A 25,315-nucleotide genomic window follows, 5' to 3' on the forward strand; every position below is an offset into this window, starting at 1 on the left:
TAACATTGTCTACAGGTAGAAACATAATAAATGAATATACGTACATTTCTTAAATATAGTTCAAAGGGTAGAAGTCAGCGATAGCGGCAATACACAATTTATGCAAACAAAGAAAGCATCGTACAGCTTCTCAATTTAAAAGTGACGTTGTCAGTGTAGTATGTCGAACAGTTCGTGAAATAAGTACCAACAAGAAGAACACGAAAGCGGGTAGTCAGATTCTGCCGGGGACATCCAACTTGACATCTCGTACCTCCGCATTCCTGTCGTGACCACGGTCCATGCACCTGGGTTGAAATATCGACAAGTCCCATAATATTATCATGGTATGTACCCGTTGAACTATATTTAAGTAATATTGATTAACTACGAAAGTCTTATTTTAAAATCTTTAGATACTTACACTATTTTTACTGAGATGTATTTTCAGCGAAAGATTTTTAATTTTTATAGGAAGTGTTTATTTGCTCGAAAAATACATATTGTATGTATGTATGATGATTGTAATTTAAATCAAACCTTACATATTGTGGATTTTCGTTCACTGGTTCATCGTTCTCTGTTTGCGTTGGGGAAAAAAATGGGAAATCCATTTTTGGCGTATGTAGTCAAACATGAAACCATACCTGTCCGCCTGTCTATCTGTTCGTCTATGTCACAATCAAAAGCTGAATTTTAATAAGGCAAAGTAACAAAAACAAATTATTTGTTTGTTTGTCTAAAACAACAGAATGAATAAAAGAAAGAAGCATAACAATTAATATTTTAGCGTGTAAAAGCAGTCTTATCGTCAACGCGATCGCTCGCAGATAACCTTTGGAGAGGAATACCGACGATTGTTGATTGCAGTTATATCATAAGAAAATAATGCTGTTTTGTCTAACTAGCAAAGTTGTTTTGCAAAAGAGGACAAAGTATTTTTAGAAATCGGCAACGACTCCTTGTTAAGTTAATCGAATTATAATTAACTTTAGAATAATAAGAACTAATACCCACAGTTTTTTTTTATTTACGTGTCTAATAAAATGGAGGTGCAACGAGACACAGCCAAGGTGAGACCAGACCGGACCTGAATCAATTTGAGTTTGAAATTTAATGAATTATTCTCAAAAAATTAGCAGGAAATAAAATCCGGGAATACCCGCTGAATCGCTAAGCAAGCAAGCATCAAACAGTCCATAAAGCTGCACTTGTAATTTTAAATTCAACTATTTGAGTAATTAAATTACTACTTGAGAATTAACCATATATTTCATGTTTTATTTTGGTGAAAGAGTTTATTCAAATGAAATATAAAATTTCAATGTCGCTTTTCAATTTCATAACTACTTACACAGTTTTGGACAAATGAAGTAAATATTTCGTTTATTATTTTTTACTCGAGCACACTTTTGTTTGAATCAGCTTTAAATTAGAAAAGTCGGATTTTGTGGCTGGATGAAAATTCCTAAAGAATTCTTATTTTAAAATCTTGATGATCTCTGATGGCTCTTGACAGATTCGTTACTTAATTAATTAAGTTAATAAACAAAGGCATCCTAATTAACATTAAGGCTCTCAATGCTGCTAAATGAGGATTAAAGTATAATCTATGAAGTTCCAGCGAAAAAAAGTTATTCCTAACCATATTTCCGACTAAATGTTTATTATAAATGGTTTTCCTACATTTTCTTTATGTGGATAGTTTCCACAAGTATAACTAAAAACACATTGGGCAAAATAGAGGTTTATGTAAACTTTACACAGTAAAAAATAGGTAGTTGCTACAAAATTATGTGTGTTTTGGAAAAGCCATTTTTTTTACTAGTGCGTTGAGAGGCCAGTGGGTAGGACTTCGACTTCACTTTCGGGGGGCCGAGTTCGAATCCCAGCACGCACCTCTTACTTTTCTATGTTTTAAGCAATTAAAATATCACTAACTTCAAAGGGTAAGGAAAACATCGTGAGGAAACCATTATAATGAAAACATTTTGGAGTTCTCTATAATGTTTTCAAAGATGTGTGTAGTGGACCGTAACCTTAAACCGCCCAAATTTTTCCTGAACATGTTAGATAAATTGCATGCTCTGTTAAATCAAAGTAAAAGGAGTGAAAATAAAAATTTCCTATTATTTTCCTACCTATTAGTTTGTTATCAAAAAAAATAAAGAAACGGTTTCTCATTTTACTTTTCTGAGCAGTCTTCGCTTCGCTACGCTCTAATTGAATTCAATAAATGGAACGTAACATTCAATGCCACACCGTCAGAGGCGAGTTAGCCTATGCTATGACTTGTTGACGTAACATCGATACGGCTCCGGGTAAGAACCGCTAAAGCGAACTCGGTTTCATATCGGATTTCGAGGAGATCAAAGGATTTTCTCGAAATATTCCACGCTAAATTAAAAAGTTTACTTATTCTGTAGAAATAATATTGAAAGCTTATTTAAGGTAAATACTAAAATCATGACTAAATAAATTCCATAGTTCTCCAGATAAATAGTATAACAGATTTAAGAACAAACATAACCTATTTAACCAATGGCATGCGCAAATTCGCTTATCGACTAACTATTAGAAAAATGGATAAATTAATAATGAAGAGTTGAACTGGTAAGCGTCATTCCTTCCATCATCCAGAACAGTGGATAAAGTGGTTGCGTTGATAGTAGAAAGTTATCATACATAATAATTCGGTATTATATCTATTTTCTATTATATATATATATGTAACTAATATTGAATTTGTCTCTACTGATTTTGTAATAGCTTACGTATCTATTATTAATTTTATTGAGAACTGTAACAGTTTTTTTATTCCATTAGGATCGATTAATTGATAATAAGGAGTTTATTTTTAAATAAAATATTATGGACTTTCTTGAGGCTAGGTAGAAATGTTGGATATTGTAAGTTATTTAGCATTAAATAACTCTGTTAAAACTTCTAAATCGTATCATAACATGTTTTGCATATTTGGTACGAAGCCTATTTCTTGCACCATGTCGTAATTCGTAACGTTAAGCGATTATAGTTACTAGTTATGCTATGTTTTCAACGTCTTTGTGTTTCGCTAGGAGTTTTTAGACATTTGTTTATTACGGCCGTACCATTGTTCAAACATGCAAGGTCAAATAAATCACACCAAATGGTTTTAGGAAAATACCCTTGAGCCTTTGTAATTACTATGCGACTACTTTTAAAATTATAAAAAGTGTGTCCTCTATAAACAAGAGCGAAAGTCCCGAACGGGCGTTAAGAAGCTTGATTATCATTCTCAGTATAATAAAGACTTGCTTTTTTGCTGGTACAGGGAGTACCTACTGGTCTTTTTGGGACATACGGATTTAGAGCTAAGATCCTTACGCGGCTGGCCGCCAAAGACTTAAATAATAATTATCAGTTGTTAGGCGAAGAGCCCACTGTGGCGTAAGCCTAAGTCCTTAACGGCATTCAAGAGTGCCTCCTGCGTGCGACCAATCACAAGGCTTGCTTAAACGGGCGCGTTTTGGGATTGGTCGCACATAGGTCATACTTTAACGCCGCTTAGGATATTTAAATAAAAGTATATTAATCATTTCGTAGAATATTACGAAAACCCTTATCTGGGGCGATTTTAAGTGCGTAGCCATAGACAAGTCACAATGGAGAAACGTTGCTTGACACAATAGAGAGAGAGAGAGATAATCATTAGGTGCAGCAGGCCTTTCTCTCAAGCTGTCCGAGGTACGGTGCTGGAACTCGACAATCTCCTATCTCTGACTGAATAAGGCCCAACCCCGCTTGATATAACAATAATAAATAATTATTGATGATAAGCGATGCCCACACGTGACGCAGACTACTAGGGAGAATTAAGTTATTTTGCGACCATTTGTACGTTGGTCGGTCTTTCTCTGTTATTTTCGGCACATGTCATGGTTATTCATCATAATCAACATCTTCAGACTAAACAATGTCTTGCGCCGTGCATTAGCAACCTTTCTCCCTAAGAGAGCAGGATGGTAAGATTAGGAATCTCAAAGAAAGTCACATAAATTTTGCTTACCCAGTAATTTTTTTTGTCGGAACCAGCAAGGCCACAATTACCAGAATCTGGCCATTTTTCCAATATGTAGGTTATATTTTTATCCTAAACTACATTATATATGCGAAAGTGCGTTTGATTTTCCCTCATTCACGCCCTAACCAAGCAACCAATCAACGTGCTGGCATAGTTAAAATTAGTAAGTACTAAGTAATTGTTTAGTTTAATTTTTATCCCAGGAAAACAAACGATTCCCCCGAAACTTTAAAAACGCGGACGAAGAACGCGAGCAACAGTTAGTACAAAATAAATAACACATTATAGTATTTAAATTACCATGTATATAGTTTTTAAATGTAGCATCAAACAATTAAGAAAAGTTCCAATTTAATGATTACAGATCCGATTGCGCGGGCGCAGCCGCAGTGAGCATCGGCAAGGCGACTGGCGAGCTCGTGCGTGTGGTAGAATCGAGTTGTCAAGTGTGTGATGTGATCTTATTGGACCACTTATTTGTTGACGAGGGGCTATCATCTCGTCCTGTGGCTTGTACATTCATTCACGTAAAATGGTGAGTACTTTCATTGATTTATCTCTTGAACTTGATAGTAGTTTGATACATTCTAAGTTTGGAGAAGGGTTTTTTCTGATTGAATAAAATTGGTTTAACTGCTTAGGTACGTAGTTAAATTTGCGCAAACGTTGCGGGTAACATTAATAATGACAATAAAGGTCACATTATTGGCAAATGGATAGAAACAGGAGCTATTTGCGAAACTAAGATTTTTTTATATAACTATATAAAAAACACCATAAAAGAGAAGTCTTATAATTTAAATTGCCGAAAGTTAAATTAGTGTTAAATTAGTGCAAGGCCAAAGTACAGAATAAGAAATTAAAGTTTATCAAATGTTATGATTGTTTTATAAATTAAAATCTCATCACAGAGGTGGTTAATCAAAACCTAATTAAATAAACTAAGTTTCAGTTATTGTTTTGTTTTCAATTAATGTTTACACTTCTTTATTTACATTTTTATATTTATAACTGAAAAGCCCTCATGGAAATATATGCAAAAAAGAAAAAAATACTGCATTTATTATGAAAATATATATTAGCAAGAAATGCTTCCAGGCACAAGGTCTTTAGGTCGCTTGTTATTACCTAGGTAGTTAGTACCTACCAACAATAGAAGCAACCCGTTTTACCTTGAACGTTTCATTCGTACAACACTTAAAATAGATAGGTTAGGACCTATTCGATTTAATTATATGCTAAAATAAATATTGAGATACCTTGCATAATAACAATTAAAAGATAGTCGAAGATTTAATTGGGAGGTATGTAATCTACACCATGCTGGTATTATGATATTAGGATAATCTATTACTAAGTTACTAGGTAACTACCGTTTACACACACACACACACACACCAGAACACATGGGTAGGTATTGTCAATTATCTAACTTGTGTATTATATTATTATGTTAACATTGTTTTCATTAATTAATTTTTAGTATAAAGTATATTTTAAAAATAGAATAAAAGCTAATGTGTTACGCGTAAAGTGAATAACTTCATGACAAACTGTAATGTAAGTTACCTTGAACTATGCATAAAAACAAATCGCACGTTATATTTAAAGCTGCAAACACTGAATGAGTGTCTTTACTATCTTGTTGGTATAGCGGTTACCATGTTGGACTATGGATTCAAAGATCCTAGGTTCAATTCCCGGTTCGGGTAACGAATTAGTTATTGGGGTTTTCTGTTAAAATGATCTCAGTTAGGAAATTGGCGGTCTCAAACCCTGTGCCTTGGACAGCACGTTATGTCATCGGATCTCGTTATAATCACTTTGAAACATGTGATTATTATTGTAAAACCTACCAATAAACCGCATTGGAGCAAGTGGGGCATTGGATGACGATGATGATCGCATAAAGCTGTAATTATTAGTTACACCTGATTATAATGTTGTTTATTTGACGGCCGATTGGCGCATTGGGCAGCGGCCCTGCTTTCTGAGTCCAAGGCTGTGGGTTCGTTTCCCATAACTGGGAAATATTTGCGTGATGAACATGTATGTTTTTCAGTTTCTGGGTGTTTATCTGTATATTATGAGTATTTATGTATATTATTCATAAAAAAAATATCAGTCATCTTATTACCCATAACACAAGCTACGCTTACTTTGGGGCTAGATGGTCAGATGACCAGCCTAGAAGGGTGTGTATTGTCGTAGTATATCTTTTTATAATCTTTACCAGACCAGAGCGCGTTACCCACGTAGAAGCAGTCTGGTAGTTGGTTGCAATATCCCTCACGCGGCTCCAATATGAGGACGGAGGGTTGTGGTCAGCTGTGGGACAGCGTTAGGTTGATGATTGTGAAACCGGTTTGTATATGATGAGAGCTTTAGGAGAATAGGTTTTAAAATTTGTTAGTTGCTGAATCCTGGGATTTTCAAGGCAAGACAAGAATTTCCCCTTATACGAATTTTCAACTGTCGAAAGACAAATTAATGTAAAAATAAACACGCATACTTGCAATGTTTGAACCTTGCTCCCTCGGCTTCCACAATTCTTGAAGGAAGTCAAATCTATAACGCAAGAAAATAAGCATAACGGCAGAACAAGCTTCCGCGTTTTGTTTAGGAATTTGGCTAGAAAATAGATTTGTTTTTACCCTCGCAACACTGTGAAAAAGATAGTTGGCTAGTTTGTACCCAATTCCAGCCATGTCTTTTATGGCTCGTAAAAATTTAGGTAATGTGTTTGTCTCACGCCTTTAGTAGATAAACTATAGTAGACGGATTATCTTTCATCAAGAAAGCCGTGCAGCCTTGACTGAGGCTCTAGTTTACATTGTTTGCTTCCCCAATAAATCCTTTGACAGATGAGTATGATTAGATGAATTTTGGCCATAGTCCACCACATTGCGGATTAGCGGAATTCACACACCTTTGAAAGCATTATGTAGGTTTCCTGGCGATGTTTCCCTTCACCGGTAAAGCTAGTGACATTCGATTGCTTAACCCTACATCGATCACGCAGATACCACGGGATACTTATTGATATTACATATTTTATACCAACGACAGTACTTCACAGCTAACTCAGTCGTGGATCTACAACTTCGTGGAATGGTGGAATGGTGTAAGTTCTATAGTTTTGCTGTTAGTAATTGTTAGTTAAAGTAAGAATCCCACTATAATAATAAAATTAATGATTTTTTTTATGTTTTATAAACAAAAAATGTTCTGAAACAATAATAATAAAAAATGTGTGGTTTCATAACTATCAACAAAAAAAACATTGATTTCAAATGGGTTAAATAACATTGGCTACAGTTTTATTTTACACTTTTAACGATAATATTATGCTTATAGCAAGGAAGTTATTTAATCTTGATAAAATGCCACACAATTAAAACATTTTGAAATCGCAGTTTAATGTTACTTAGATACTATTTAATTTTATTCAAAATACTTATTTCAATGCGTCGCCTAATTTGAAACAATATTTTATGTGGTTTATATATAACAAGGTAGTATAGCGAGGTAATTTAACAAAAATCTGAGACGTACGTCTCTGACTTTTACTCTGAGTTTTACATTTTGAAACCACAAATTTCTAGAGTGATTTTTGACCAGATAATATAATAAGTACTTACTTAAGTGGAATATTTCGTATAATTTGTGTAAATACATAAATGCAAGGGATTTCACCTGCAGTAAATGCTAATAATGATTATTTCAGTTTTCTCCAAAATATGGGACGTACATATGCATTCGATGACTTGAGCACTGTGATGGCAAAACCAAAACCTATACAGATAATAGACAACAAAAATAGTAGATAGATGTAACACTACTCTTTCTCGCCAATATACACATAATTGCCAATGTCGATTAAAATACGCTCGGTTACTGAATATGTTTTGGTTTTAAATGCGAAAAAATCAATACGCTTTTTAAAAACCATGCTCACTTAAATGAAAACCATGCTCACTTAAATGAAAAGTTAAGTCTATGATAATATTTAAGTATCTTAGTCCTCAGATTCCCTTACATTACAATGCGCAAGAGAATGTCTCGATTGTTATATTCATGGCCCTGAATTATGATAACTACCAGTGATTGTTGTTAACCAACTTTGCTTTGTGCAAAAATACTGATAAGCTTTCTATAAACAGCGATCACAAATATTCTATAGACGAATGATGTAACTGTTTATATCATAATTCATATTATGAGTGAGTCGAATAAGTTGTGCATTTTTATTCATTATTTATTGTACTTTTTACATAAAATATATATATATGTTTTAAAATTATTAATCGTCTTTATTGTGTCTCATTTACAGCGGATTCTTATAATCCAAGGAACGGTAACAACTGTATTAGTTAAAAACTGTGTTACAGCTATTAACGCCCACCTCCCGGAGGTGTTTGATTAAATACAAAAATACTAAAATACAAAAAGACTAAAACAAAGAAAATTAAAATATTACAACTAACTAAAACAATACAATTTACAATTTTATAATGTACGTGTTCGTGTATGCGTACGTGTGCGACAGTGTGTTTGTGTATGTGGGTGTTGTGTGTGCTGTAAGTGTATGTGAGTGTGAGTGTTGCGTGTTTTTGAGTATGTTTTGCCAGTGATATCTGCAAAGTTAGTGCCTTTAATTTGAAGTGACGATATTTTACGTACCATCTTATATCGTAATATTATCTTTCTTGAAAATATTATTGATGGAGTTTTTTTAATAAAAGCGGACGTGCTTTTAGGGGTAGGGTAAAAAGGTATTCTATTACTGTACCACTACTCGATATTAATAACGGCAACAAGTAGGTAGACCTTTTCAAATATCCACAGAATATAGAGTTTTAATATACACTTTGAAAATTAATAACTTAATTAATATAAAGTTTTTATAGATAATGGTACGGAAACCTACTTTATGGTACGGAGTCCGACTCGCGCTTGGCCGGTTTTTAATCAGCTTTTATTTTCCGCGGTTGAAAAATAACGTACAGTATCCTGTTTTCAGGATGCTGAGGATAAAAGCTATCTCTAGGCGAAATTAAGTCAAAAGCGGTAGAGTTTTTAAGTCGGTAACAAAAAATCTATTTATTAACAACTTGGCTGTCATCAATGTTCAATGCAAAACATTATTCCTACGTCATATACAAATCAGTAAGAGAATAAACGCAAACTCGTTGAGGTTTGCGTACATTGTTTTCCTTATTAGCCAGTTGTCATGAGAATTACAGGTGAGTTTAGCAAAAGTATCGGGCGAGATCAGTAATGATCTATGTAGAAAAAACATATCGTATATATATTAAGATGGCTCCGGTGATGTTCATGGCATCTGGCTAAGGACGAAAATTAATAAATAATAAATAACTAAAAACGAATATCTATACCTCACTACTAATATTATAAATGCGAAAGTTTATCGGTTTGTTTGTTACCTACCCTTTTTTCGGCTCAACCGTTGAACCGATCTTGATGCAATTTGGCACACATAAAGCTTGCATCCTGGGGATGGATGGATAATAGTTATCCCGAAAAAGCTGCTGGTAAAACATATTTGTGTGATTTTAAAAAATAGCATTCCACACCTAGTTTAACATGGCCGCTTAATAAATGAATATTATTATTTAATAAAATGAAATAGTTTGCATCCTCGAGAGGGTTGTAGGATACATTGTATTCTGGAAAATAAAGGGTTTTAGCATTTTTAAAGCCAAAATAAACGAGTACGAAGTCGTGGGCAACAGTTTCCTAGTTTATAATATTGGTATGGAAGCATGGGTATTAAACTGGTTTGCTTTATAAAAAAGTAACCTAAGCAAAATTAAATTGGCGTACCTGACGTCACAATATATCTTTTTTATATTATTACGAGTTGGTCAAATATATATAGATATAAATATGTTTAAGCTATAATGTTTTTTTTTGTTACAGGTACAAAGGTTAATTTTTTTAATTGTGACCCTAACATGTGGCGTTACGGATACCATATCGTCACCACAACTTATTCGTAAGACGATTTCGCTCGAAGAATTAGTGCCTCTACAGCCGCACTTTTTTCCTGAGCGAGTGGCTGTTCAGTGGATATCAGGTAAACACATAAAAATAACATAATCATCACTATCCCATCCACAGTCCATTAATATGCTATATTGAACACACTCATCTTCTCGATAAGAGATAGGGCTTTAGGGAATAGACATTGACGTCCTTATAGCCCGTATGTACTAAGCGGGCAAATGAGATTTTCTATAACTTGTGCTGGAGATCTTTCCATTTCATATCATCTGCCCGCTTAATGCATACCATGTATGCACGCCATTGAGCATTGATTTACAATGCTGCTCGAAGGTTGGCAGGGTCTGGGTGGCTGCCTTTCCACCAGAGCTGAGCTATTTAGCTAGCGAAGTCAAAACTACGCTATAAAATTATGTGAAAGTTTTCACAAATGATAAGTTTCTTAGCGCACCCTAAGGTATTCCTAGCTTACATACTTTGCCAACATCCGTGGATACCTACCATTCTGAGCATGCATTCTTTCTATACAAAACTCATAGCTTCGGTGAATGCGTTACAACAAGTGCTCAGCAAAATTTAAAACCTTATTGGCGGATAGCATACATAACATTATCTAGCAAGCTTAGCACATCTCTAGGGTAATCGGACTTACTCTGCGAGGCACGGGTGTAATAATAACAATTTCCTATTGAAAGTACATAAATGTCAGGTTAGAACTTTAATTCAGGTAAACGTTTAACGGTCTTAACTATGGATTTTGTTTCAAAACGTTTTGATGCAACCTTCTTCCCAAATTACTTTTCAGGAACTGTGATTTTTTTTGGAAAAATATTGTCTCTTCTGCTCAAAAACTATATATATTCTTGGATGTCCAATTCAAATTCAAAATTCAAATTAGAAGCAATGATTGTACTTTTACATTGATAATATTAGTAAGATGATATAAGATTATAATAATAACCTACTGAATATTTTTATCAAATTGATACACATAGTTTCATCCGAGAAATGGAGTTACGTAATGGGTTTACCCTGTACAGGGAAATTGCCATTCAAATTCGATTATTCTGTCGTTATTCGTTGCGGCGGTTGAGCTTCTATGTTGATAAATGCTCCACTACTAGGTAAGGCTACCAGAAAATAACTCTTTTCAACAATGAAAGTCTAGCAAAAGAATAAAATAAAGTAAAGTAGGAAAATATAGGTGATGTCCTGCACAAATTTTAATTACAAGTTCGACTCGTTAGTGATTTTTTTTTTCGACGCACGCTTAACCAGTTTATGGAGACTGTAACCGTAGCCTTAGATGAGGCGCCTCTTTAGAACATGCGTATTCACTCAGTTATACCATATTTACCAATTTTCCGGGCAACTTGTTCAGATTTTCTTTCCCTAAATATTTTATTTGAACTATTATGAACATTACTGCAAATCGGTTCAGTGGTACCAAGGTTATTCCTTCCCTTTAATTCTAAAATAAACATTAGATTTTTTTTTATAGATACGGAGTACATAGTCGCAGAACCTGGTTCGATAAACAAATATGATGCTCGTGACAATAATTATACCACGATTATAGGTCAAGATGAACTGGTAAGAGTTTTTCTAAAATGCATTAACGAATTTTTTTATCTCTTCGGGAGTCCATATTATACTTATGTATTTATATATTCGTATAGATAATATATATATATATATATAAAAATATTTTGCATACAAATAGCTCTAGTGACCCCATTTTGAATTTTTACCTAAAAAAATTTCCTTTGCCATGAAATATCCTTTCAAACAAAATATTTTAATGGCCAGAAGTATGTATACTAACATGACAAATTGCTTACTTTAAATGTTCATAATTAGGGTTTTATTCATATTAGCTTTTGCTTTAGGGTTCTAAAGATGTAATGAAAATGTGTAATCCACCCTTTGCCCTTTCTTATCTGTTGCATAATATAAGTATTCAATTACTAAGTTTATTTATAGGGGCTTTTTTAATAAACACAGCAAAAATATAATAATTTCCACAACAATCTTGTTTAGAAAACAGCTTTCCCATTTGTAACGCGGTTCTAAGCAAAAGAGATATTTTTTCCGTATTTTACACACACAGCTGAATAAAGAATAAAAAAGCCGCTGATCTGTTGTAAAATGTAGGAAACAAAAGGCGGCCTTATCGCTTAGTAGCGATCTCTTCCAGGCAACCTTAGGATTAGGGAAACCAAGGGAAACCGATTGGTAGTTGGTACTATGATAGTTAACTATGATAAATATGACTTATTTTTAGTTTTCTCCTCTTTTATTTCAGTTGAATCTAAGCCGATTTGATGTGTCATCTTTTTCAAATGATCAAAAGTATTTGCTGTTGTCTTCAAATAGAAGAAAGGTAAGTTTCTAATAGCTATATAATAGTAAAACAATACCTTTGTTTCAATATATAACCGACTTTGTTGTTGTGGAGGCTGGCTCATGTTTGGATTAACTTAAAAAAATAATGTTGTTTTGTAATAATTGGCTAAAAGCTCATGATTATTTCAACAATTGCATTAGCCTATATAACGCACTCTGCTAGTCCGGAGTAGTCTCGCAGAGCAGACTAGCAGACATTTTTTAAAAGAGGTAGTTTCGAGGACTAATTTAAGCTACTCTTTAACGTGAGAGAGACTGAAACGTAGTCCAAGAACTTTTTCAGTAAGGTAGAAAGAGAATATGGCGCGGCGTATTCTAGGCTATTTTATACCGTGGGAAATGCGAAAACCGAAATTCTGCGGCAATATTCAGCATAGTATAGTAGTAGCTGCATGCTACTGAATATATAAAACGGGTAAAACTCGCGGGAATTTTTGTTGAAGTATACCCGGTTCGTTCAGTATCCGTCCGGGGGCATAACTCATGAGCGCGTTTACGAATATCTACCTACTTGTCTTTCTACCACTCTAAAACACTATAAGGTACAATTCATGAAAGTTACCACCACCTGGGGCATTTATTCCCGTCTCGATCTTTTATAAGTTATATATAATGAAAATTGGGCATCTTTTAAATTGTTTACGTAGTTGGTATTACCTACGTAACACCTGAATTCTTAGTCTATCCTGGCTTGAAATATTTGAGATTCGCTTCGGTAGTCAAGTGTGCAAAACGCACGAATACCGAATACAAATTAACCGAGTAATAATACGTCAGCGTCGTTAATTTCGCTTTATAGGAATGTTTGCTTAATTGTTTTTAATGTTAATGTTGTTTACTCGTTTATATGAATATTTAGGTATACGTACTGTCGTTATAAAATAGTCGTCTTAATTCTTATCTGAATATTTACCGATACCTACACGTGGAAAAACGATTATAAAGAAATTATACTATAATGACGGCTATACATAAATAGTCGTTTATTATAACCGAGACAATATCGTTTATACTTTATAGGATTAGTACGTATTCAGCTAAAAAAAAATCTTCCTAAGAACTTTGAAATGTATCTGTGAGACATTGCTCTGCTGATAAGACCCGTTTTGTAATACTAAATAGTCAGTTACTTTTTCTTTTTTTCGGTACCTAGCTATAGTTTTAATTAGCCCAAAGCTAATATTTCATTGCGGAGATTAGCGTGTACCAACGCACAAATCAAAGATTTTAATTTATATACCTAAATATATTAAATGCGAATGTTTGTGTGGAGTTTTACAATCAATCATGCCAGAATGGATCTGAATGAAATTAGGCAAAGTGATAGATTTTAGTCTGAATTAGCAAATAATCTACTTTTCATCCTAGAAAACTGTACCAACGGTTCCCAAGGGATAAATTTGTTTTGGTTTTTACAGATCAAAATTGACATGATTTTTATCAGAGAATAACATAGGCACACATAAAAACTACCAGGCGAACGAAGTCGCGGGTATTAATAATTACTTACTAGTAATATACATAGAATGTTAGAACTACGGAATTCAAATAATTGAACACTCTCTATTTAACTTCATAGTTTTTTTATAGTGTTTTACCTACACTTGGAGGAACTATAAAATTTATAAATTTATAAAAAGCATATAAAAAATTCGTAACCTTATAGCGACTGTAGTGGTATCTAGTAGGAAACATTGCAGTTTCGATCTACTTCTCAAAGGTCCCTATTACAATGAGACACTTTGGAACGAGCGATGACACATTGCTTACTTAAAATTTTATAATTTTTATTAGTGTTTTTACCTAAACTTGAAGGAAATATCAAATTTATAAATTTTTGGAATGCGTGCATTAATTTCGGAACCGACTGGATTCGAACCTCTCCAGCAATCGCGGCCTGAGTTCTTCACTAATAAGCTACGGTTCTCATTCCACCTGTCTCTTACTAAGCGTTTATTTAATTATTGAGACGTATTTTCCTATTTACTATGCATACTTGCATCGGGTTTATTATATTTAAACGTATAACTGTACCTAATACTAGTAGGTACATCAATGCATGAATGGGGACAATTGGACTGGATCATTAAAGACAGTCTATTCGAGGTCAAAGAACTTAATACTGCTAGGTACAAGTGGCTATTATAAGACGACTTTGCATAGCAAGAGGCTTAAGACACTAATTGATTAGCCTATTATTATTTATTTGAAGGTCTCCAGATTCGTGAAGCATTATATTGCTAAATGTAGTTTTCTAGTACTAGATACAATTTGTACTAAATATATAATAGAGAAAGGGCCGTAGAGTACTGTGTGCTACTACTGTCAATTGTCATCTACTGCGACAACTAGTCTGCCCAGCGTGTTTAGGGTAAACGCTGAGTGCGTTTGGGAGAGTCTTTAGTCCAGCTGTGGACTGTTATGGACTATTGATGAACATAATTATTTTTTTCTAGGTGTACCGATATTCAACTTTGGCTGAGTACTTCGTGTATAACCTTGAAGACAAGTAAGTATTTTTTATTAACAATTAATGATATACTTACCTACCTACTTACATATACTGTGTAAGAATTGTCAAAGTATAATAAATAAATACTACGACAATACACACATCGCTATCTAGCCCCAAAGCAGGGTCGTTGCAAACTACGTCAATCGGCCGCCAAATGCAAAGTTTGCGTTAGTTCGTTTTATTTAGCTTCATATTTGACTATAAAACACGAGTTTATAGATTCGATTCTCGGTTTGTGCAGGTCTCAGATTTGAGTTTTTCTGCCAAGAAATATATATATGAGATGTTAAATATATATATAAATACTCTTCATTTATATATATATTTAACATTTTAATGCAATATATTGCCAGGTCCATTAAAAATATCAGCCAAGGTCCGCTACAGGTGGTCGTATGGGGCAACGAGGATTCACTGGCCTATGTTCAGAAGAATAATGTATATTACGTTCCGAACGTCGCCAATCCTAAATCGGTAACAGCCCTTACTAGTGACGGTGTGAGCGGACAAATTTACCATGGCGTCACTGATTGGATCTATGAAGGTAGGTAATTACCAATTATTTTTTTTTTATTAGATACGAGTAGCTATATGCAATGGCGTGCATAGACGGTATGCACAGGGTATGCAGAGGACATAAAATAAAGAAATCTCCAGTACGAGTTATAATAAACTTAAGGATTGGCGTCGTGAGAGTTATACAAAGCCTACCCTTGAGTAATTATAACTAGTACTGGGGATTTTTTTTATTTTATATCACCGGCATACCCACTATGCACGCCACTGGCTATATGGTTCATTATGGTTTTCTTTGACCCATAACGTAATTACCGATTAGAGTCTTTCGTCTCTGAATATCTGTATCTGTTTAATTTGTTACTACCTGTTATTCCCTTCCCTTTTCAGCGGATGCCATCGCCTCTATAGTAACATAATCTAACTTTTTAATGTTAATGTAAAACATGAAACTTCCAAGTAATATATCCAAGTAGAAGCAGGCGTTACTTTGCGGAATTCCATGATGTATAATATGTGGTTTTTAACCATAAGTTTAATTTGCTATAGGTAGGTACTCCGCGAAAATCAGAATAATCTGAGCGGTGTAATTTTTAATTCCTTGAACCTGATTGGTTAGCAAGTCTCCTGAGGATGCTTCAGTGCCTGAGCGAAACATGCGTAGAGAGTGCATTGCGAAAGATCTGTTTGGTCGTACAGATTCTCCTGCTTTTCGCGGAGTATAGCAAATTAAGCTTAGTGTTCCCTGTATACGAAACTTTCATACAACCTTATATTTATTATGATATCGTTCTTAATAAAATGCAGTTATTTAATGAACTTAATTTGTGTTATAGTCATAGATTTAAAGGTAAACGTTCAAATTTCAGAGGAAGTATTTAATGCTGCGGAAGCAATGTGGTTCTCGCCTAACGGAACCTCCTTAGCTGTGGCTTCCTTCAATGATACTCAAGTCGAGTCTGCCGTTTACCCCTACTACGGAGAGCCTTCCGAATTCGACTACCAGTACCCTTTGATGGTCCAATTCAAATATCCTAAGGTTAGTTATTAACTGTTGTATAGTCCAAATTACTTAAGAACGTCTGGCGTGTTCGTGTTCGCCAAAGGAAAGTTGGCACTTTGTACACAGCACAGTTCGTAGAAGTCTCCGATTTCTTTGAGATGATACGTATTCGGGGATTACGTAACTCGCATAACGATATCCTTAAGATAATCGGCGATGCCGTTTCAAGTACAATACTAATTACTGCGTCGTGTCAACCAGAAGATAAAAATAAGGTATTTACTCATAAGCTTTAAGATTAAGTATTGGATTTTATTATAATTTAGTTTATTTTATTTTAACATTAAGCTATATTGTAATACAGGATTTATATTTTAGATCCAGATTACGATTCTCAGGCTGGGTTAAGTATTGGTATTTAGTTCTTCTATTAGTAAAATTCTCGATACTAATACGGACTAGAGAAATTGGACTTGCCCAAACAAGGTGTCTTTGAGCGCTCGTTAAGATCGTTTCGAGGGTCGAATATATTTTAATATGATTTTAAAGAATGTTTTAATTGTCAGGTAGGTCGCACCAACCCTGAGGTGCAGCTACGAGTGTTCAAATTGAACGAGTCTGGTAGTAATGCAATGGTTATACCTGCGCCGGTTGACATCATTGGCTTGGACCACATCTTAGGCAGAGTAAACTGGGCGACTGACCAAAACCTGATTGTATTGTGGCTAAATAGGCGGCAGAGCATTAGCGTGCTGACTAACTGCGATTTAAAATTGGACAAGTGCAGTATTATAAAACAAGAAACTGAGCCCAGTGGATGGATCGATATCCGAGAGCCATTTTTCGACACAACTGGAACTCAAATGCTAGAAGTCCAGCCGTTATCTTACAACGATCAAAGATTTATGCACGTGGGACGTTTGGATTTTAACACTATGCTTACAGAAGATTTAAGTCCTGGCAATTCGACTGTAACAGAAATATTGGGTTGGAATCAAGATACTGACACCGTTTATTACATTATTTCGCCTGGAACTGTACCTTGGAAAAGGGAATTGTGGGCAACTTCGAGCGGAAACGCTAAATGTGTTACGTGTAACATACCGCATTGTCATCATGTTGACGGAATGTTTTCAACTGGTGGTAGTTACGGTATTGTAACTTGCAGCGAATCTAATATCCCTCCAAGTTCTTATTTCTATACTAGTCAGGTAAGTCATTATTTTGCTTAATTAATAGTTTTATATTTATTGCAATCTTTAGAAACAAAAAAAGCCTACGTACTAAAACAAAACAAAACTAAATGCAATCGAAAACTTCTTCGATACCACCGCAACGAGGCATCGTATCCAAGATGCTGGCAGTATTGTTCCTTTGATTGGGCAAACAACCTAACGTCTTCGTCTTTCCTATCGTCAAAGGTTGTCTGGAAGAGATCGCTTTAGTGATAAGACTGCCTTTGCACGCTCCATTTTCTTTTCTAAGTTTCTTCTGTAGATTTGTTTACTTTGTATATAATGTGTGTGTGCAATAAAGCTTTCAAAGAAACAAACAATTTTTTTGATTAAATTTAAAATAAATCTACATGGGTTTTTTTGTTTTGATTCCTCTACAAGTTACAAAAAAATATATAAGTACTTGTTAATTGAAAATATTACTTATGATAGCCTTATTACAGAATGATACGTTTAATCTGCTGACTGACAACTCAAGACTGGTTGAAATATTAGCTCGATACAAGATTCCTATGGTATTGTTCAACAAAATGCCTCTAGAAGAAGAAACGATGTCACATATTAAATTATTATTGCCTAGTGAAATGGAAGCGGGGAAAAAGTATCCAATGGTTATAAGATTGTATTCTGGACCGGGGACCACTAGAGTCAAAGATGTTTACGATATGGGTAATTATGAACTTAAATAATGTTATAATAAGAAAGATGTTGGGGTTCTGAGGTCCTGGAATGTCGACCTCGCAGCGGTAAACGCAGCGTTGGTAGGCCCTGACGAGTGGACGGAGAACATCAACCGAGTGGCGGAGCGCCCAAGCGGCACAAGACCTATGTCCAACAGTGGACGTCCGTTGATTGACATGATGAAGAAAGATAAACCTCAAATGCTAATTATTTTGAAACTAGCTTCTTTCCCCGATTTTGTTTGCGTGGACTTCAGAATTGGGTCTAAAGGTTAACAATTATTAATCTTACCACGGGAACTACTTGAGGAATCGGAAAGTGATCGGGAGTGATGAGTGAGATCCTTTTCCATAGTACAGGTGACATGCATACCATAGCATCTGCCCGCGACTTAGCTCCTTAACATATTAATTTTTGCCACGGGAACTACAAGGTAGCCTATATTCTTTTCAATGTCAAAAGCATGCCAAAATTCATCTAAATATATATCTAATATCTTTATAATATCAGTAGGATTTATGATATTAGTTTATTTATTATATATTATAATCGTGGAACTGAATCAAGAATAATAACTATATTTGGATTATTGCTGCAAAATAATTTGAAGAGATTAATTAAGTACTGACTCACCACCATGTTTTTTTTTTATGTTTATAGACGAGCGCTTGACTGCAATCACACCTGATGGTAAGCGATGATGCAGCCTAAGGTGGAGCTCGCTTGCCTATGTGTCCTAGAATATTATTTGTCTATAACTCTGTTGAAAAGTATTTAGATAATTCATGATATTATGAAATCTTAATTTTTCAGAATACTACAACATGTACTTAAGTAGTAATCGAAGTTTCATAGTAGCTTCAATCGATGTTAGAGGCTCAGGCGCGATGGGAGTAGAGGCAATGCACGCTCTGAACAACGCTCTCGGGACAGTTGAAATCACTGATACTTTAGCTGCTATAAGGTTGGTTTAGATTTTTACTTTTGTTTTAGATCTATAAAATACTACTTGTAACCTGCCACGCTTCGCTGTGGCACATTTTTATGGAATGGTTGAGAAATGAGAAACAAAACAAAGAATACATTACATATGACTGCGAGTGTTTTTCTCGCTTTCGGCAGATGGCGCGGTCACTGGTACATCGATCGTTAAAAAAAACTGTAGTTTCACGGTCGCGGAAATGTCACTCATGCAAAAAATAGATAAAAACAGGCACCTATATACAGAAAAAATGCTCATTTAAACTAGACTATAAGAATATTAATTTGAGACTTTTTAATTTTAAATATTATTCAAAAAGATGCGGCTTCCATCTTTTAAACAGACGACAGAAAGTCTATAACTTGCACTGTTGTTTTTTAAAAATCTCCGCGATAAATATCTTTAAAAAAAAAGGGTATATATGGCGTACATTACAAATGTAATTAATAACTACTTAACTACTTCGTTCACTTAACAATTATTCGTTGTAAAGTCAAAATCTCATGAGGATGCTCTGGTTTCGGAGCTAAACGTGCGTAGAGGGTACATTGCCGAAGATCTGTTTGGTGTGGAGTATAAGGATTGAAGAAATAATAAATAACACCATACAGATTCTCCTGCTTATATACTGCGGATATTATATGCTGCTATACTACGCGGAGTATAGCAAATTAAGTTTAATTTTTATAACATATCATGGATTTCCGCAAAGTAACGCCTGCTCATATGCAATACTACATTCATGTAACAATCTGTTCAAAATTATGAAGTTGCAAAGAATATTTTCGTAACCTAGCCGTTATATGTATATCTTTTAACATTTCTTGCAGACGTCTTATAGCAACATACGATTTTATTGACCCAAAACGTATTGGCGTATGGGGCTGGAGCTATGGCGGTTACGCGACCACTATGCTGCTTATCAAGGATGAAGAGAAGATTCTAGCATGCGGCGCAGCGGTAGCACCAGTTACATCTTGGCTGTATTACGGTAAGGGTTACATGTTTCATAGTAAATACCGTCTTTTTTAAAAGAGGTTGTAAACCAAGGGATCAAAGAAGAATCCCAAATGTTAAACGAAAAATATTTAGCAATGTATGTGTGTGTGGGAACGTAGGTATGGATCTGTGTCGTGGCAAATGACCGATGCGGGTTGAGGAAACCCAGGTAGACAGATGAAAAAAACCGTGTAACGACAACCGGGCAGTCCCAAACTAACCTTGATGTAGGACAGACCTCTGTCTTTTTATCGGCTATCTTCGTATGAAAATAAATCCCTTTCCCTATCCCTACTTAATATTATAAATGTGAATGTAAGTTTGTTTGTTACGCTTTCACGCAAAAACTACTTAGCCAATCCTCATGAAACTTTGTACACATATTCTTGGAAGTGTTAGAAGTAATATAGGATACTTTTTATCCTGACATTAAGCTCGGTTCCTTTGGGAGAGGGGATGAAAGTGTTTGACGATATTACACCATAACTCCGACAAATTATAACCGATTTAAATAATATTTTTGTACTATAGCGGTTATAATTAAGTTTTTATAAATAATTTTGACCAAACTTTAGGTAGATCTGATGAATGTGGTTGGAGTTAGAGGACATAACTCCTTAGCGGACAGCAGCAAACCCCCCATTTAAGGCTTAGCGATACTGAATACTTAAAATTTTTTAGAGCTAAAACTAAATTGAATGCCACATCAAAAAACAAAATCGGAGACGAAGTCGCGGGCAACAGCTAGTACACTTATATTTTCACCGTCTCGTGATTCCTTTAATATTCAATAATATTCGTATCCTAACATCCGATACCACACAAATAGCATATAACATTCCATTCCTGGACCAAAGGCCTTTACCAACAGAGGACCCTGTTGCCTGTTGTCCGTTATACACCCATAGTCACCTCGTGCGACACCTTCGACAATATCTCTGGCGCATTGTTTTAAGTTAGAGGTCCCGGGTTCGAATCCCGGCGGATGCAATTTGGGATTTTTTAATTTTTGAATTTTCTCGTTTCTGGTCTGGTGACGTGCGGTATAAAACGATTAGGGTATAAACTGCCATACTCCCCAACAGGCTAGTCCGCTACCATATTAAACTGCATCATCACTTACCATCAGGTGAGATTGCAGTCAGGGCCTAACCTAGTGGAATAAAATAAAACTACACCCTCGGCAAGAGGGGCATTGAAAACTTTACTCTGATTTTCCGTCACTATACAGATCTATAGCTACAGTAGCAACGAGTAAATTTTATAGCTCAGGGTTGGAAATATAAAATTCAGGCAAATTAGCCCCATGTTGTAAATCAGAGGTTGCCTCTATATATCCAAAAACAGTAATGTTGCTGCAACAATCATTATGTCGAGTTGACTCTAACAAAAATTAGCATATTCAAAGCTTAATTCGAAAAAAAAATCAACACTCTCTGTTAATAATAAAAAAAAAACTATATTATTTTAAAATTTTGCCGATGTGAACACCGAAATAGAATGGGCATGAGCGCACAGAGATCTATAACTGTTCCCTCTGTATCATAATCATAACATAAACTCTTCACCAGCCTACTACACGGGTCTCAGTGGCGTGCACTTCATACATGCACAAAAGCACTGCATACTCAAATTATTAATTTCTATAAGACGTATTGGAGGGGAATTTTTCGATTTTTCGATTCGGATCATAAACCCCGTGCACGCCACTGACGGGTCTCCTCCCACAATGAAAAAGGTTTAGGCCGTAGTCAGTGGCGTGCACTTCATACATGCACAAAAGCACTGTATACCCTAAAATTTAAATAAAGCCCGTATAGGAGGAGGGTTTTTTCTATTTCATGCAATTTTCCTGCTGTATGCATACCCTGGTAAGAAACCCAGTGCACGCCACTGGCCGTAGTCCACCACGCGGCTCCAGTGCAGATTGGTGTATTTCTCACGCCATAATCTTTAAAAACATTATGGAGAACTCTCAGAAATGCAAGTTTCTTCACGCTGATTTCCTTCACCGTTGAAGAAGTATATAGTGATATTTTAATTATTTAAAAAAGCGGTGATAGCCCAATGGCTAGGACTTCGGTTTCAATTTCCGAGGGGGGAGGACTTCGAAGCCCAGCACGCACCTCTAACTTTTCTTAGCTATGTTCGTTTTAAATAATTAAAAATTCTTTTGTATTACTGGCTGGTAATCAATTACGTTACCTACATATTTTGAAGAAGGGCATGGAAATACTAACTTTTTGTAATTAAACCATCTCAACAAACTCTGTTATTTTTCTATTTGTTTATATATATGTGGTGTTATATTTCAGATTCAATATATACCGAGCGGTATATGGACACACCCCAGAATAACCCAGAAGGTTACAACAAGTCGGACGTGATGATTGTGGCGGAAAAGTTGCGAGGACGACAATTCCTGCTCATACATGGTAGCGGCGATGACAACGTGCACTTCCAGCATAGCATGCAACTAGCGAAGAAATTGCAGAGAGCCGATATTGCTTTTGAGCAAATGGTATTCACGCTTTTTGGTTTATTTTCATATCTTTATAAAAATACTTGTTCACAGATAAAATATATAAACATAGATGGATTATAGTCGTAAAAATGTAATAGGCCCGTTTTGACATTTGTCATCGCGACGTAACTAGTTATGGAACCATAAGACTCGGGACTCGATACTCACGATAAATCAATTCAAGTTTGTATCAGTACTTGATTGATATTATTATGTATTGTAAAGTGTTCGTTCGTTCAAAATATTCCTTTAACTTCACAACCAATACGCGTGACTGGCTGTTGATTATACGTCCACGTTTCAACATGTTGAAACAGAGTTAGTACTATATAACAACAAACACAAAGATCGAGTCAAATCACTATGTTTAAATTAATGTCCAAAATAGAAGAGCCATAGTTAACGTAATAGTAAACAATATATATCAAACTTAAACGAGCGCACAGTCAACTTTACAAGATGAGGAACGAAAAACTGGGCAGTGCGCGCGGGGACGCTTCAGTCATGTGCCGCTTGGTCAGATACATCAACTCAGACCAAGCTCATTCTTTGCAGTAAAGATAACTACACAATATTTAATTTCGATATTCAGTAAAAAAATGGTTACAGCTCTAGTATAAAAAAAAAGACTGAGAACGTTTCGGAACGTTTCGCAACAATTATAAATTGCATGCTACTATAAAGTAAGCGATATATTCTTTCATATTATTTAACGTCCCAAAAAAATTTACGTATTTTTTAAAACACTGTATGTAATTTATTTTTATATTATTGTTTCTTTCAGTTTCCTTCCAAGTTACATTCTATGGTCTTGCACAAATGTCAAAACGGGCCTATTACATTTTTACGACTATAGTGACATAGACTATAGTTTGTCAAGAGAGTGGTGTCATTTTTATTGTGAACCAATCTTTGAAATAAACTTGATTGACATATTGTATAAAAATATTGCTATTAAATATAAAAAAATATCATCGAATAGGTAGAAAATTACACAGTTAGGAACTGGTTGGAAAAGGATAGAAATACTTTTAGATCTGTTATTAAAGTTTAGTTTATAGATTTCTGTAAGCCATAATTGACATCAGTGAAAATCGGGAGTTATTTTCTACCATTAACTTTCTAATATAAATTCGAAATTTCATCTACACTGCTCTGATACTGCGAGTCTAGTTGATATAGAATAAAGAATACATAGGCAAAGTAGTTACGCTTTACAGAAGATTGAGCTAGGAATCGAATTATCTTTTATAATAATTGTTTACGCTAATAACTGAATGGTTGTAAAATATTTTGGTAAATTCAATTTCTTTTTTTACAGAGTTACGCCGATGAAAACCATTCGTTAAGAGGTGTGAGTCGACACTTTTATCACACATTAGACCGCTTCTGGACGGAGTGCTTTCATTCATAACCGAAAGTATTACTTACCAATTGGTACAATGAAATAAAAGACTGTGATTAATGCTATGGTGACTCAATAAAATAAGATAATTTATAATGTGTTCTACATATTGTGTTAAAAATAATGTGATATTTATAAGGATCGTGAAAACTTATTATAATTTTTTGACACTGATTTCTTTAAACCGTTATCTGTCTATCATGATAATCACGATACAGTAATGTCCGAAGTTAATAATCGAACTTTTCCTAAATCTTCTAAATGTAAGATTGAATTTAGTACCTGTACTTGTACTGGAAAGAGTAAGAAAGGATTGAACTACTCAACTCAATCAGTTATCTTGTTTCAGGCGTAAGGTATGACTTTATTACACTTCTCATTCACGTGGCCCGTACGGTGCTCAGAAACTGGTCAGAAATTTTGTAGTTCATATCTGTGCTTCATCCGTGCCCAGTCTGAGAGCGTGCGATTTACACTCGTAAGATTTTCCGGTTGACACCTGGGGCAATATGGTCGTGCCATACATCATATTAGGCACGCTCAGGTCACGGCTCGATCTTATATATCTCATCATTTAAACATTACCAAAACAGTTGATATACATATACAGCTGTACTATGAAAGCTAAGAAATATAGAACATGAAATATTATCCTAATCTGACCTTAAAATTAAAACCATTGTATAAAAACCTTGACATTTTTGTTGTGTTCATTTGCAAGTAATTGTTTTAATCATAATAAAACCTACCACATATTATATTATAACTGAGTCGTTTTGCTTTTATCCTTTTGACTAATTCTAACCTTGATTAAATTTCCGTAATTAAGCTGGAATCCCTTCTAATTGAGACATGCCTTTCTTATTTAACTTCATTATTTACGTTGTACACAATAATATTCTGCTTTTTTTTTAAAATTAAAGTCCATTATTCGTGTTAAAGGCAGTAAAAAGAAAAAAATATTTAAATCTTGTAAGTAT

The 25,315-nt window shown here is 34.8% G+C and overlaps 1 protein-coding gene across 1 annotated transcript; it reads left to right on the forward strand.

Moving 5' to 3' along the window:
- The first annotated feature begins 256 nt into the window (after window positions 1-256).
- LOC120635581 (venom dipeptidyl peptidase 4) lies at window positions 257-25,105 on the forward strand. Its single transcript, XM_039906595.1, has 14 exons — window positions 257-326; window positions 4,407-4,577; window positions 9,986-10,142; window positions 11,571-11,662; window positions 12,375-12,452; window positions 14,932-14,984; window positions 15,344-15,534; window positions 16,376-16,545; window positions 17,076-17,720; window positions 18,188-18,413; window positions 19,239-19,389; window positions 20,238-20,398; window positions 22,722-22,927; window positions 24,252-25,105. The coding sequence occupies exons 2-14, from the start codon at window positions 4,575-4,577 to the stop codon at window positions 24,342-24,344; spliced, it is 2,226 nt and encodes a 741-aa protein (XP_039762529.1). The 5' UTR covers window positions 257-326; window positions 4,407-4,574; the 3' UTR covers window positions 24,345-25,105.
- The last annotated feature ends 210 nt before the right edge of the window (window positions 25,106-25,315 follow it).

The sequence above is a fragment of the Pararge aegeria genome, chromosome 3 (assembly GCF_905163445.1).
Source record: "Pararge aegeria chromosome 3, ilParAegt1.1, whole genome shotgun sequence".
In the NCBI taxonomy this organism is placed as follows: domain Eukaryota; kingdom Metazoa; phylum Arthropoda; class Insecta; order Lepidoptera; family Nymphalidae; genus Pararge; species Pararge aegeria.

Coding starts and splice junctions, on each gene's coding strand:
- LOC120635581 (XM_039906595.1), top strand. Junction 17,721..18,187: donor CTTATTTCTATACTAGTCAG/GTAAGTCATTAT, acceptor GCCTTATTACAG/AATGATACGTTTAATCTGCT. Junction 19,390..20,237: donor GATACTTTAGCTGCTATAAG/GTTGGTTTAGAT, acceptor CATTTCTTGCAG/ACGTCTTATAGCAACATACG.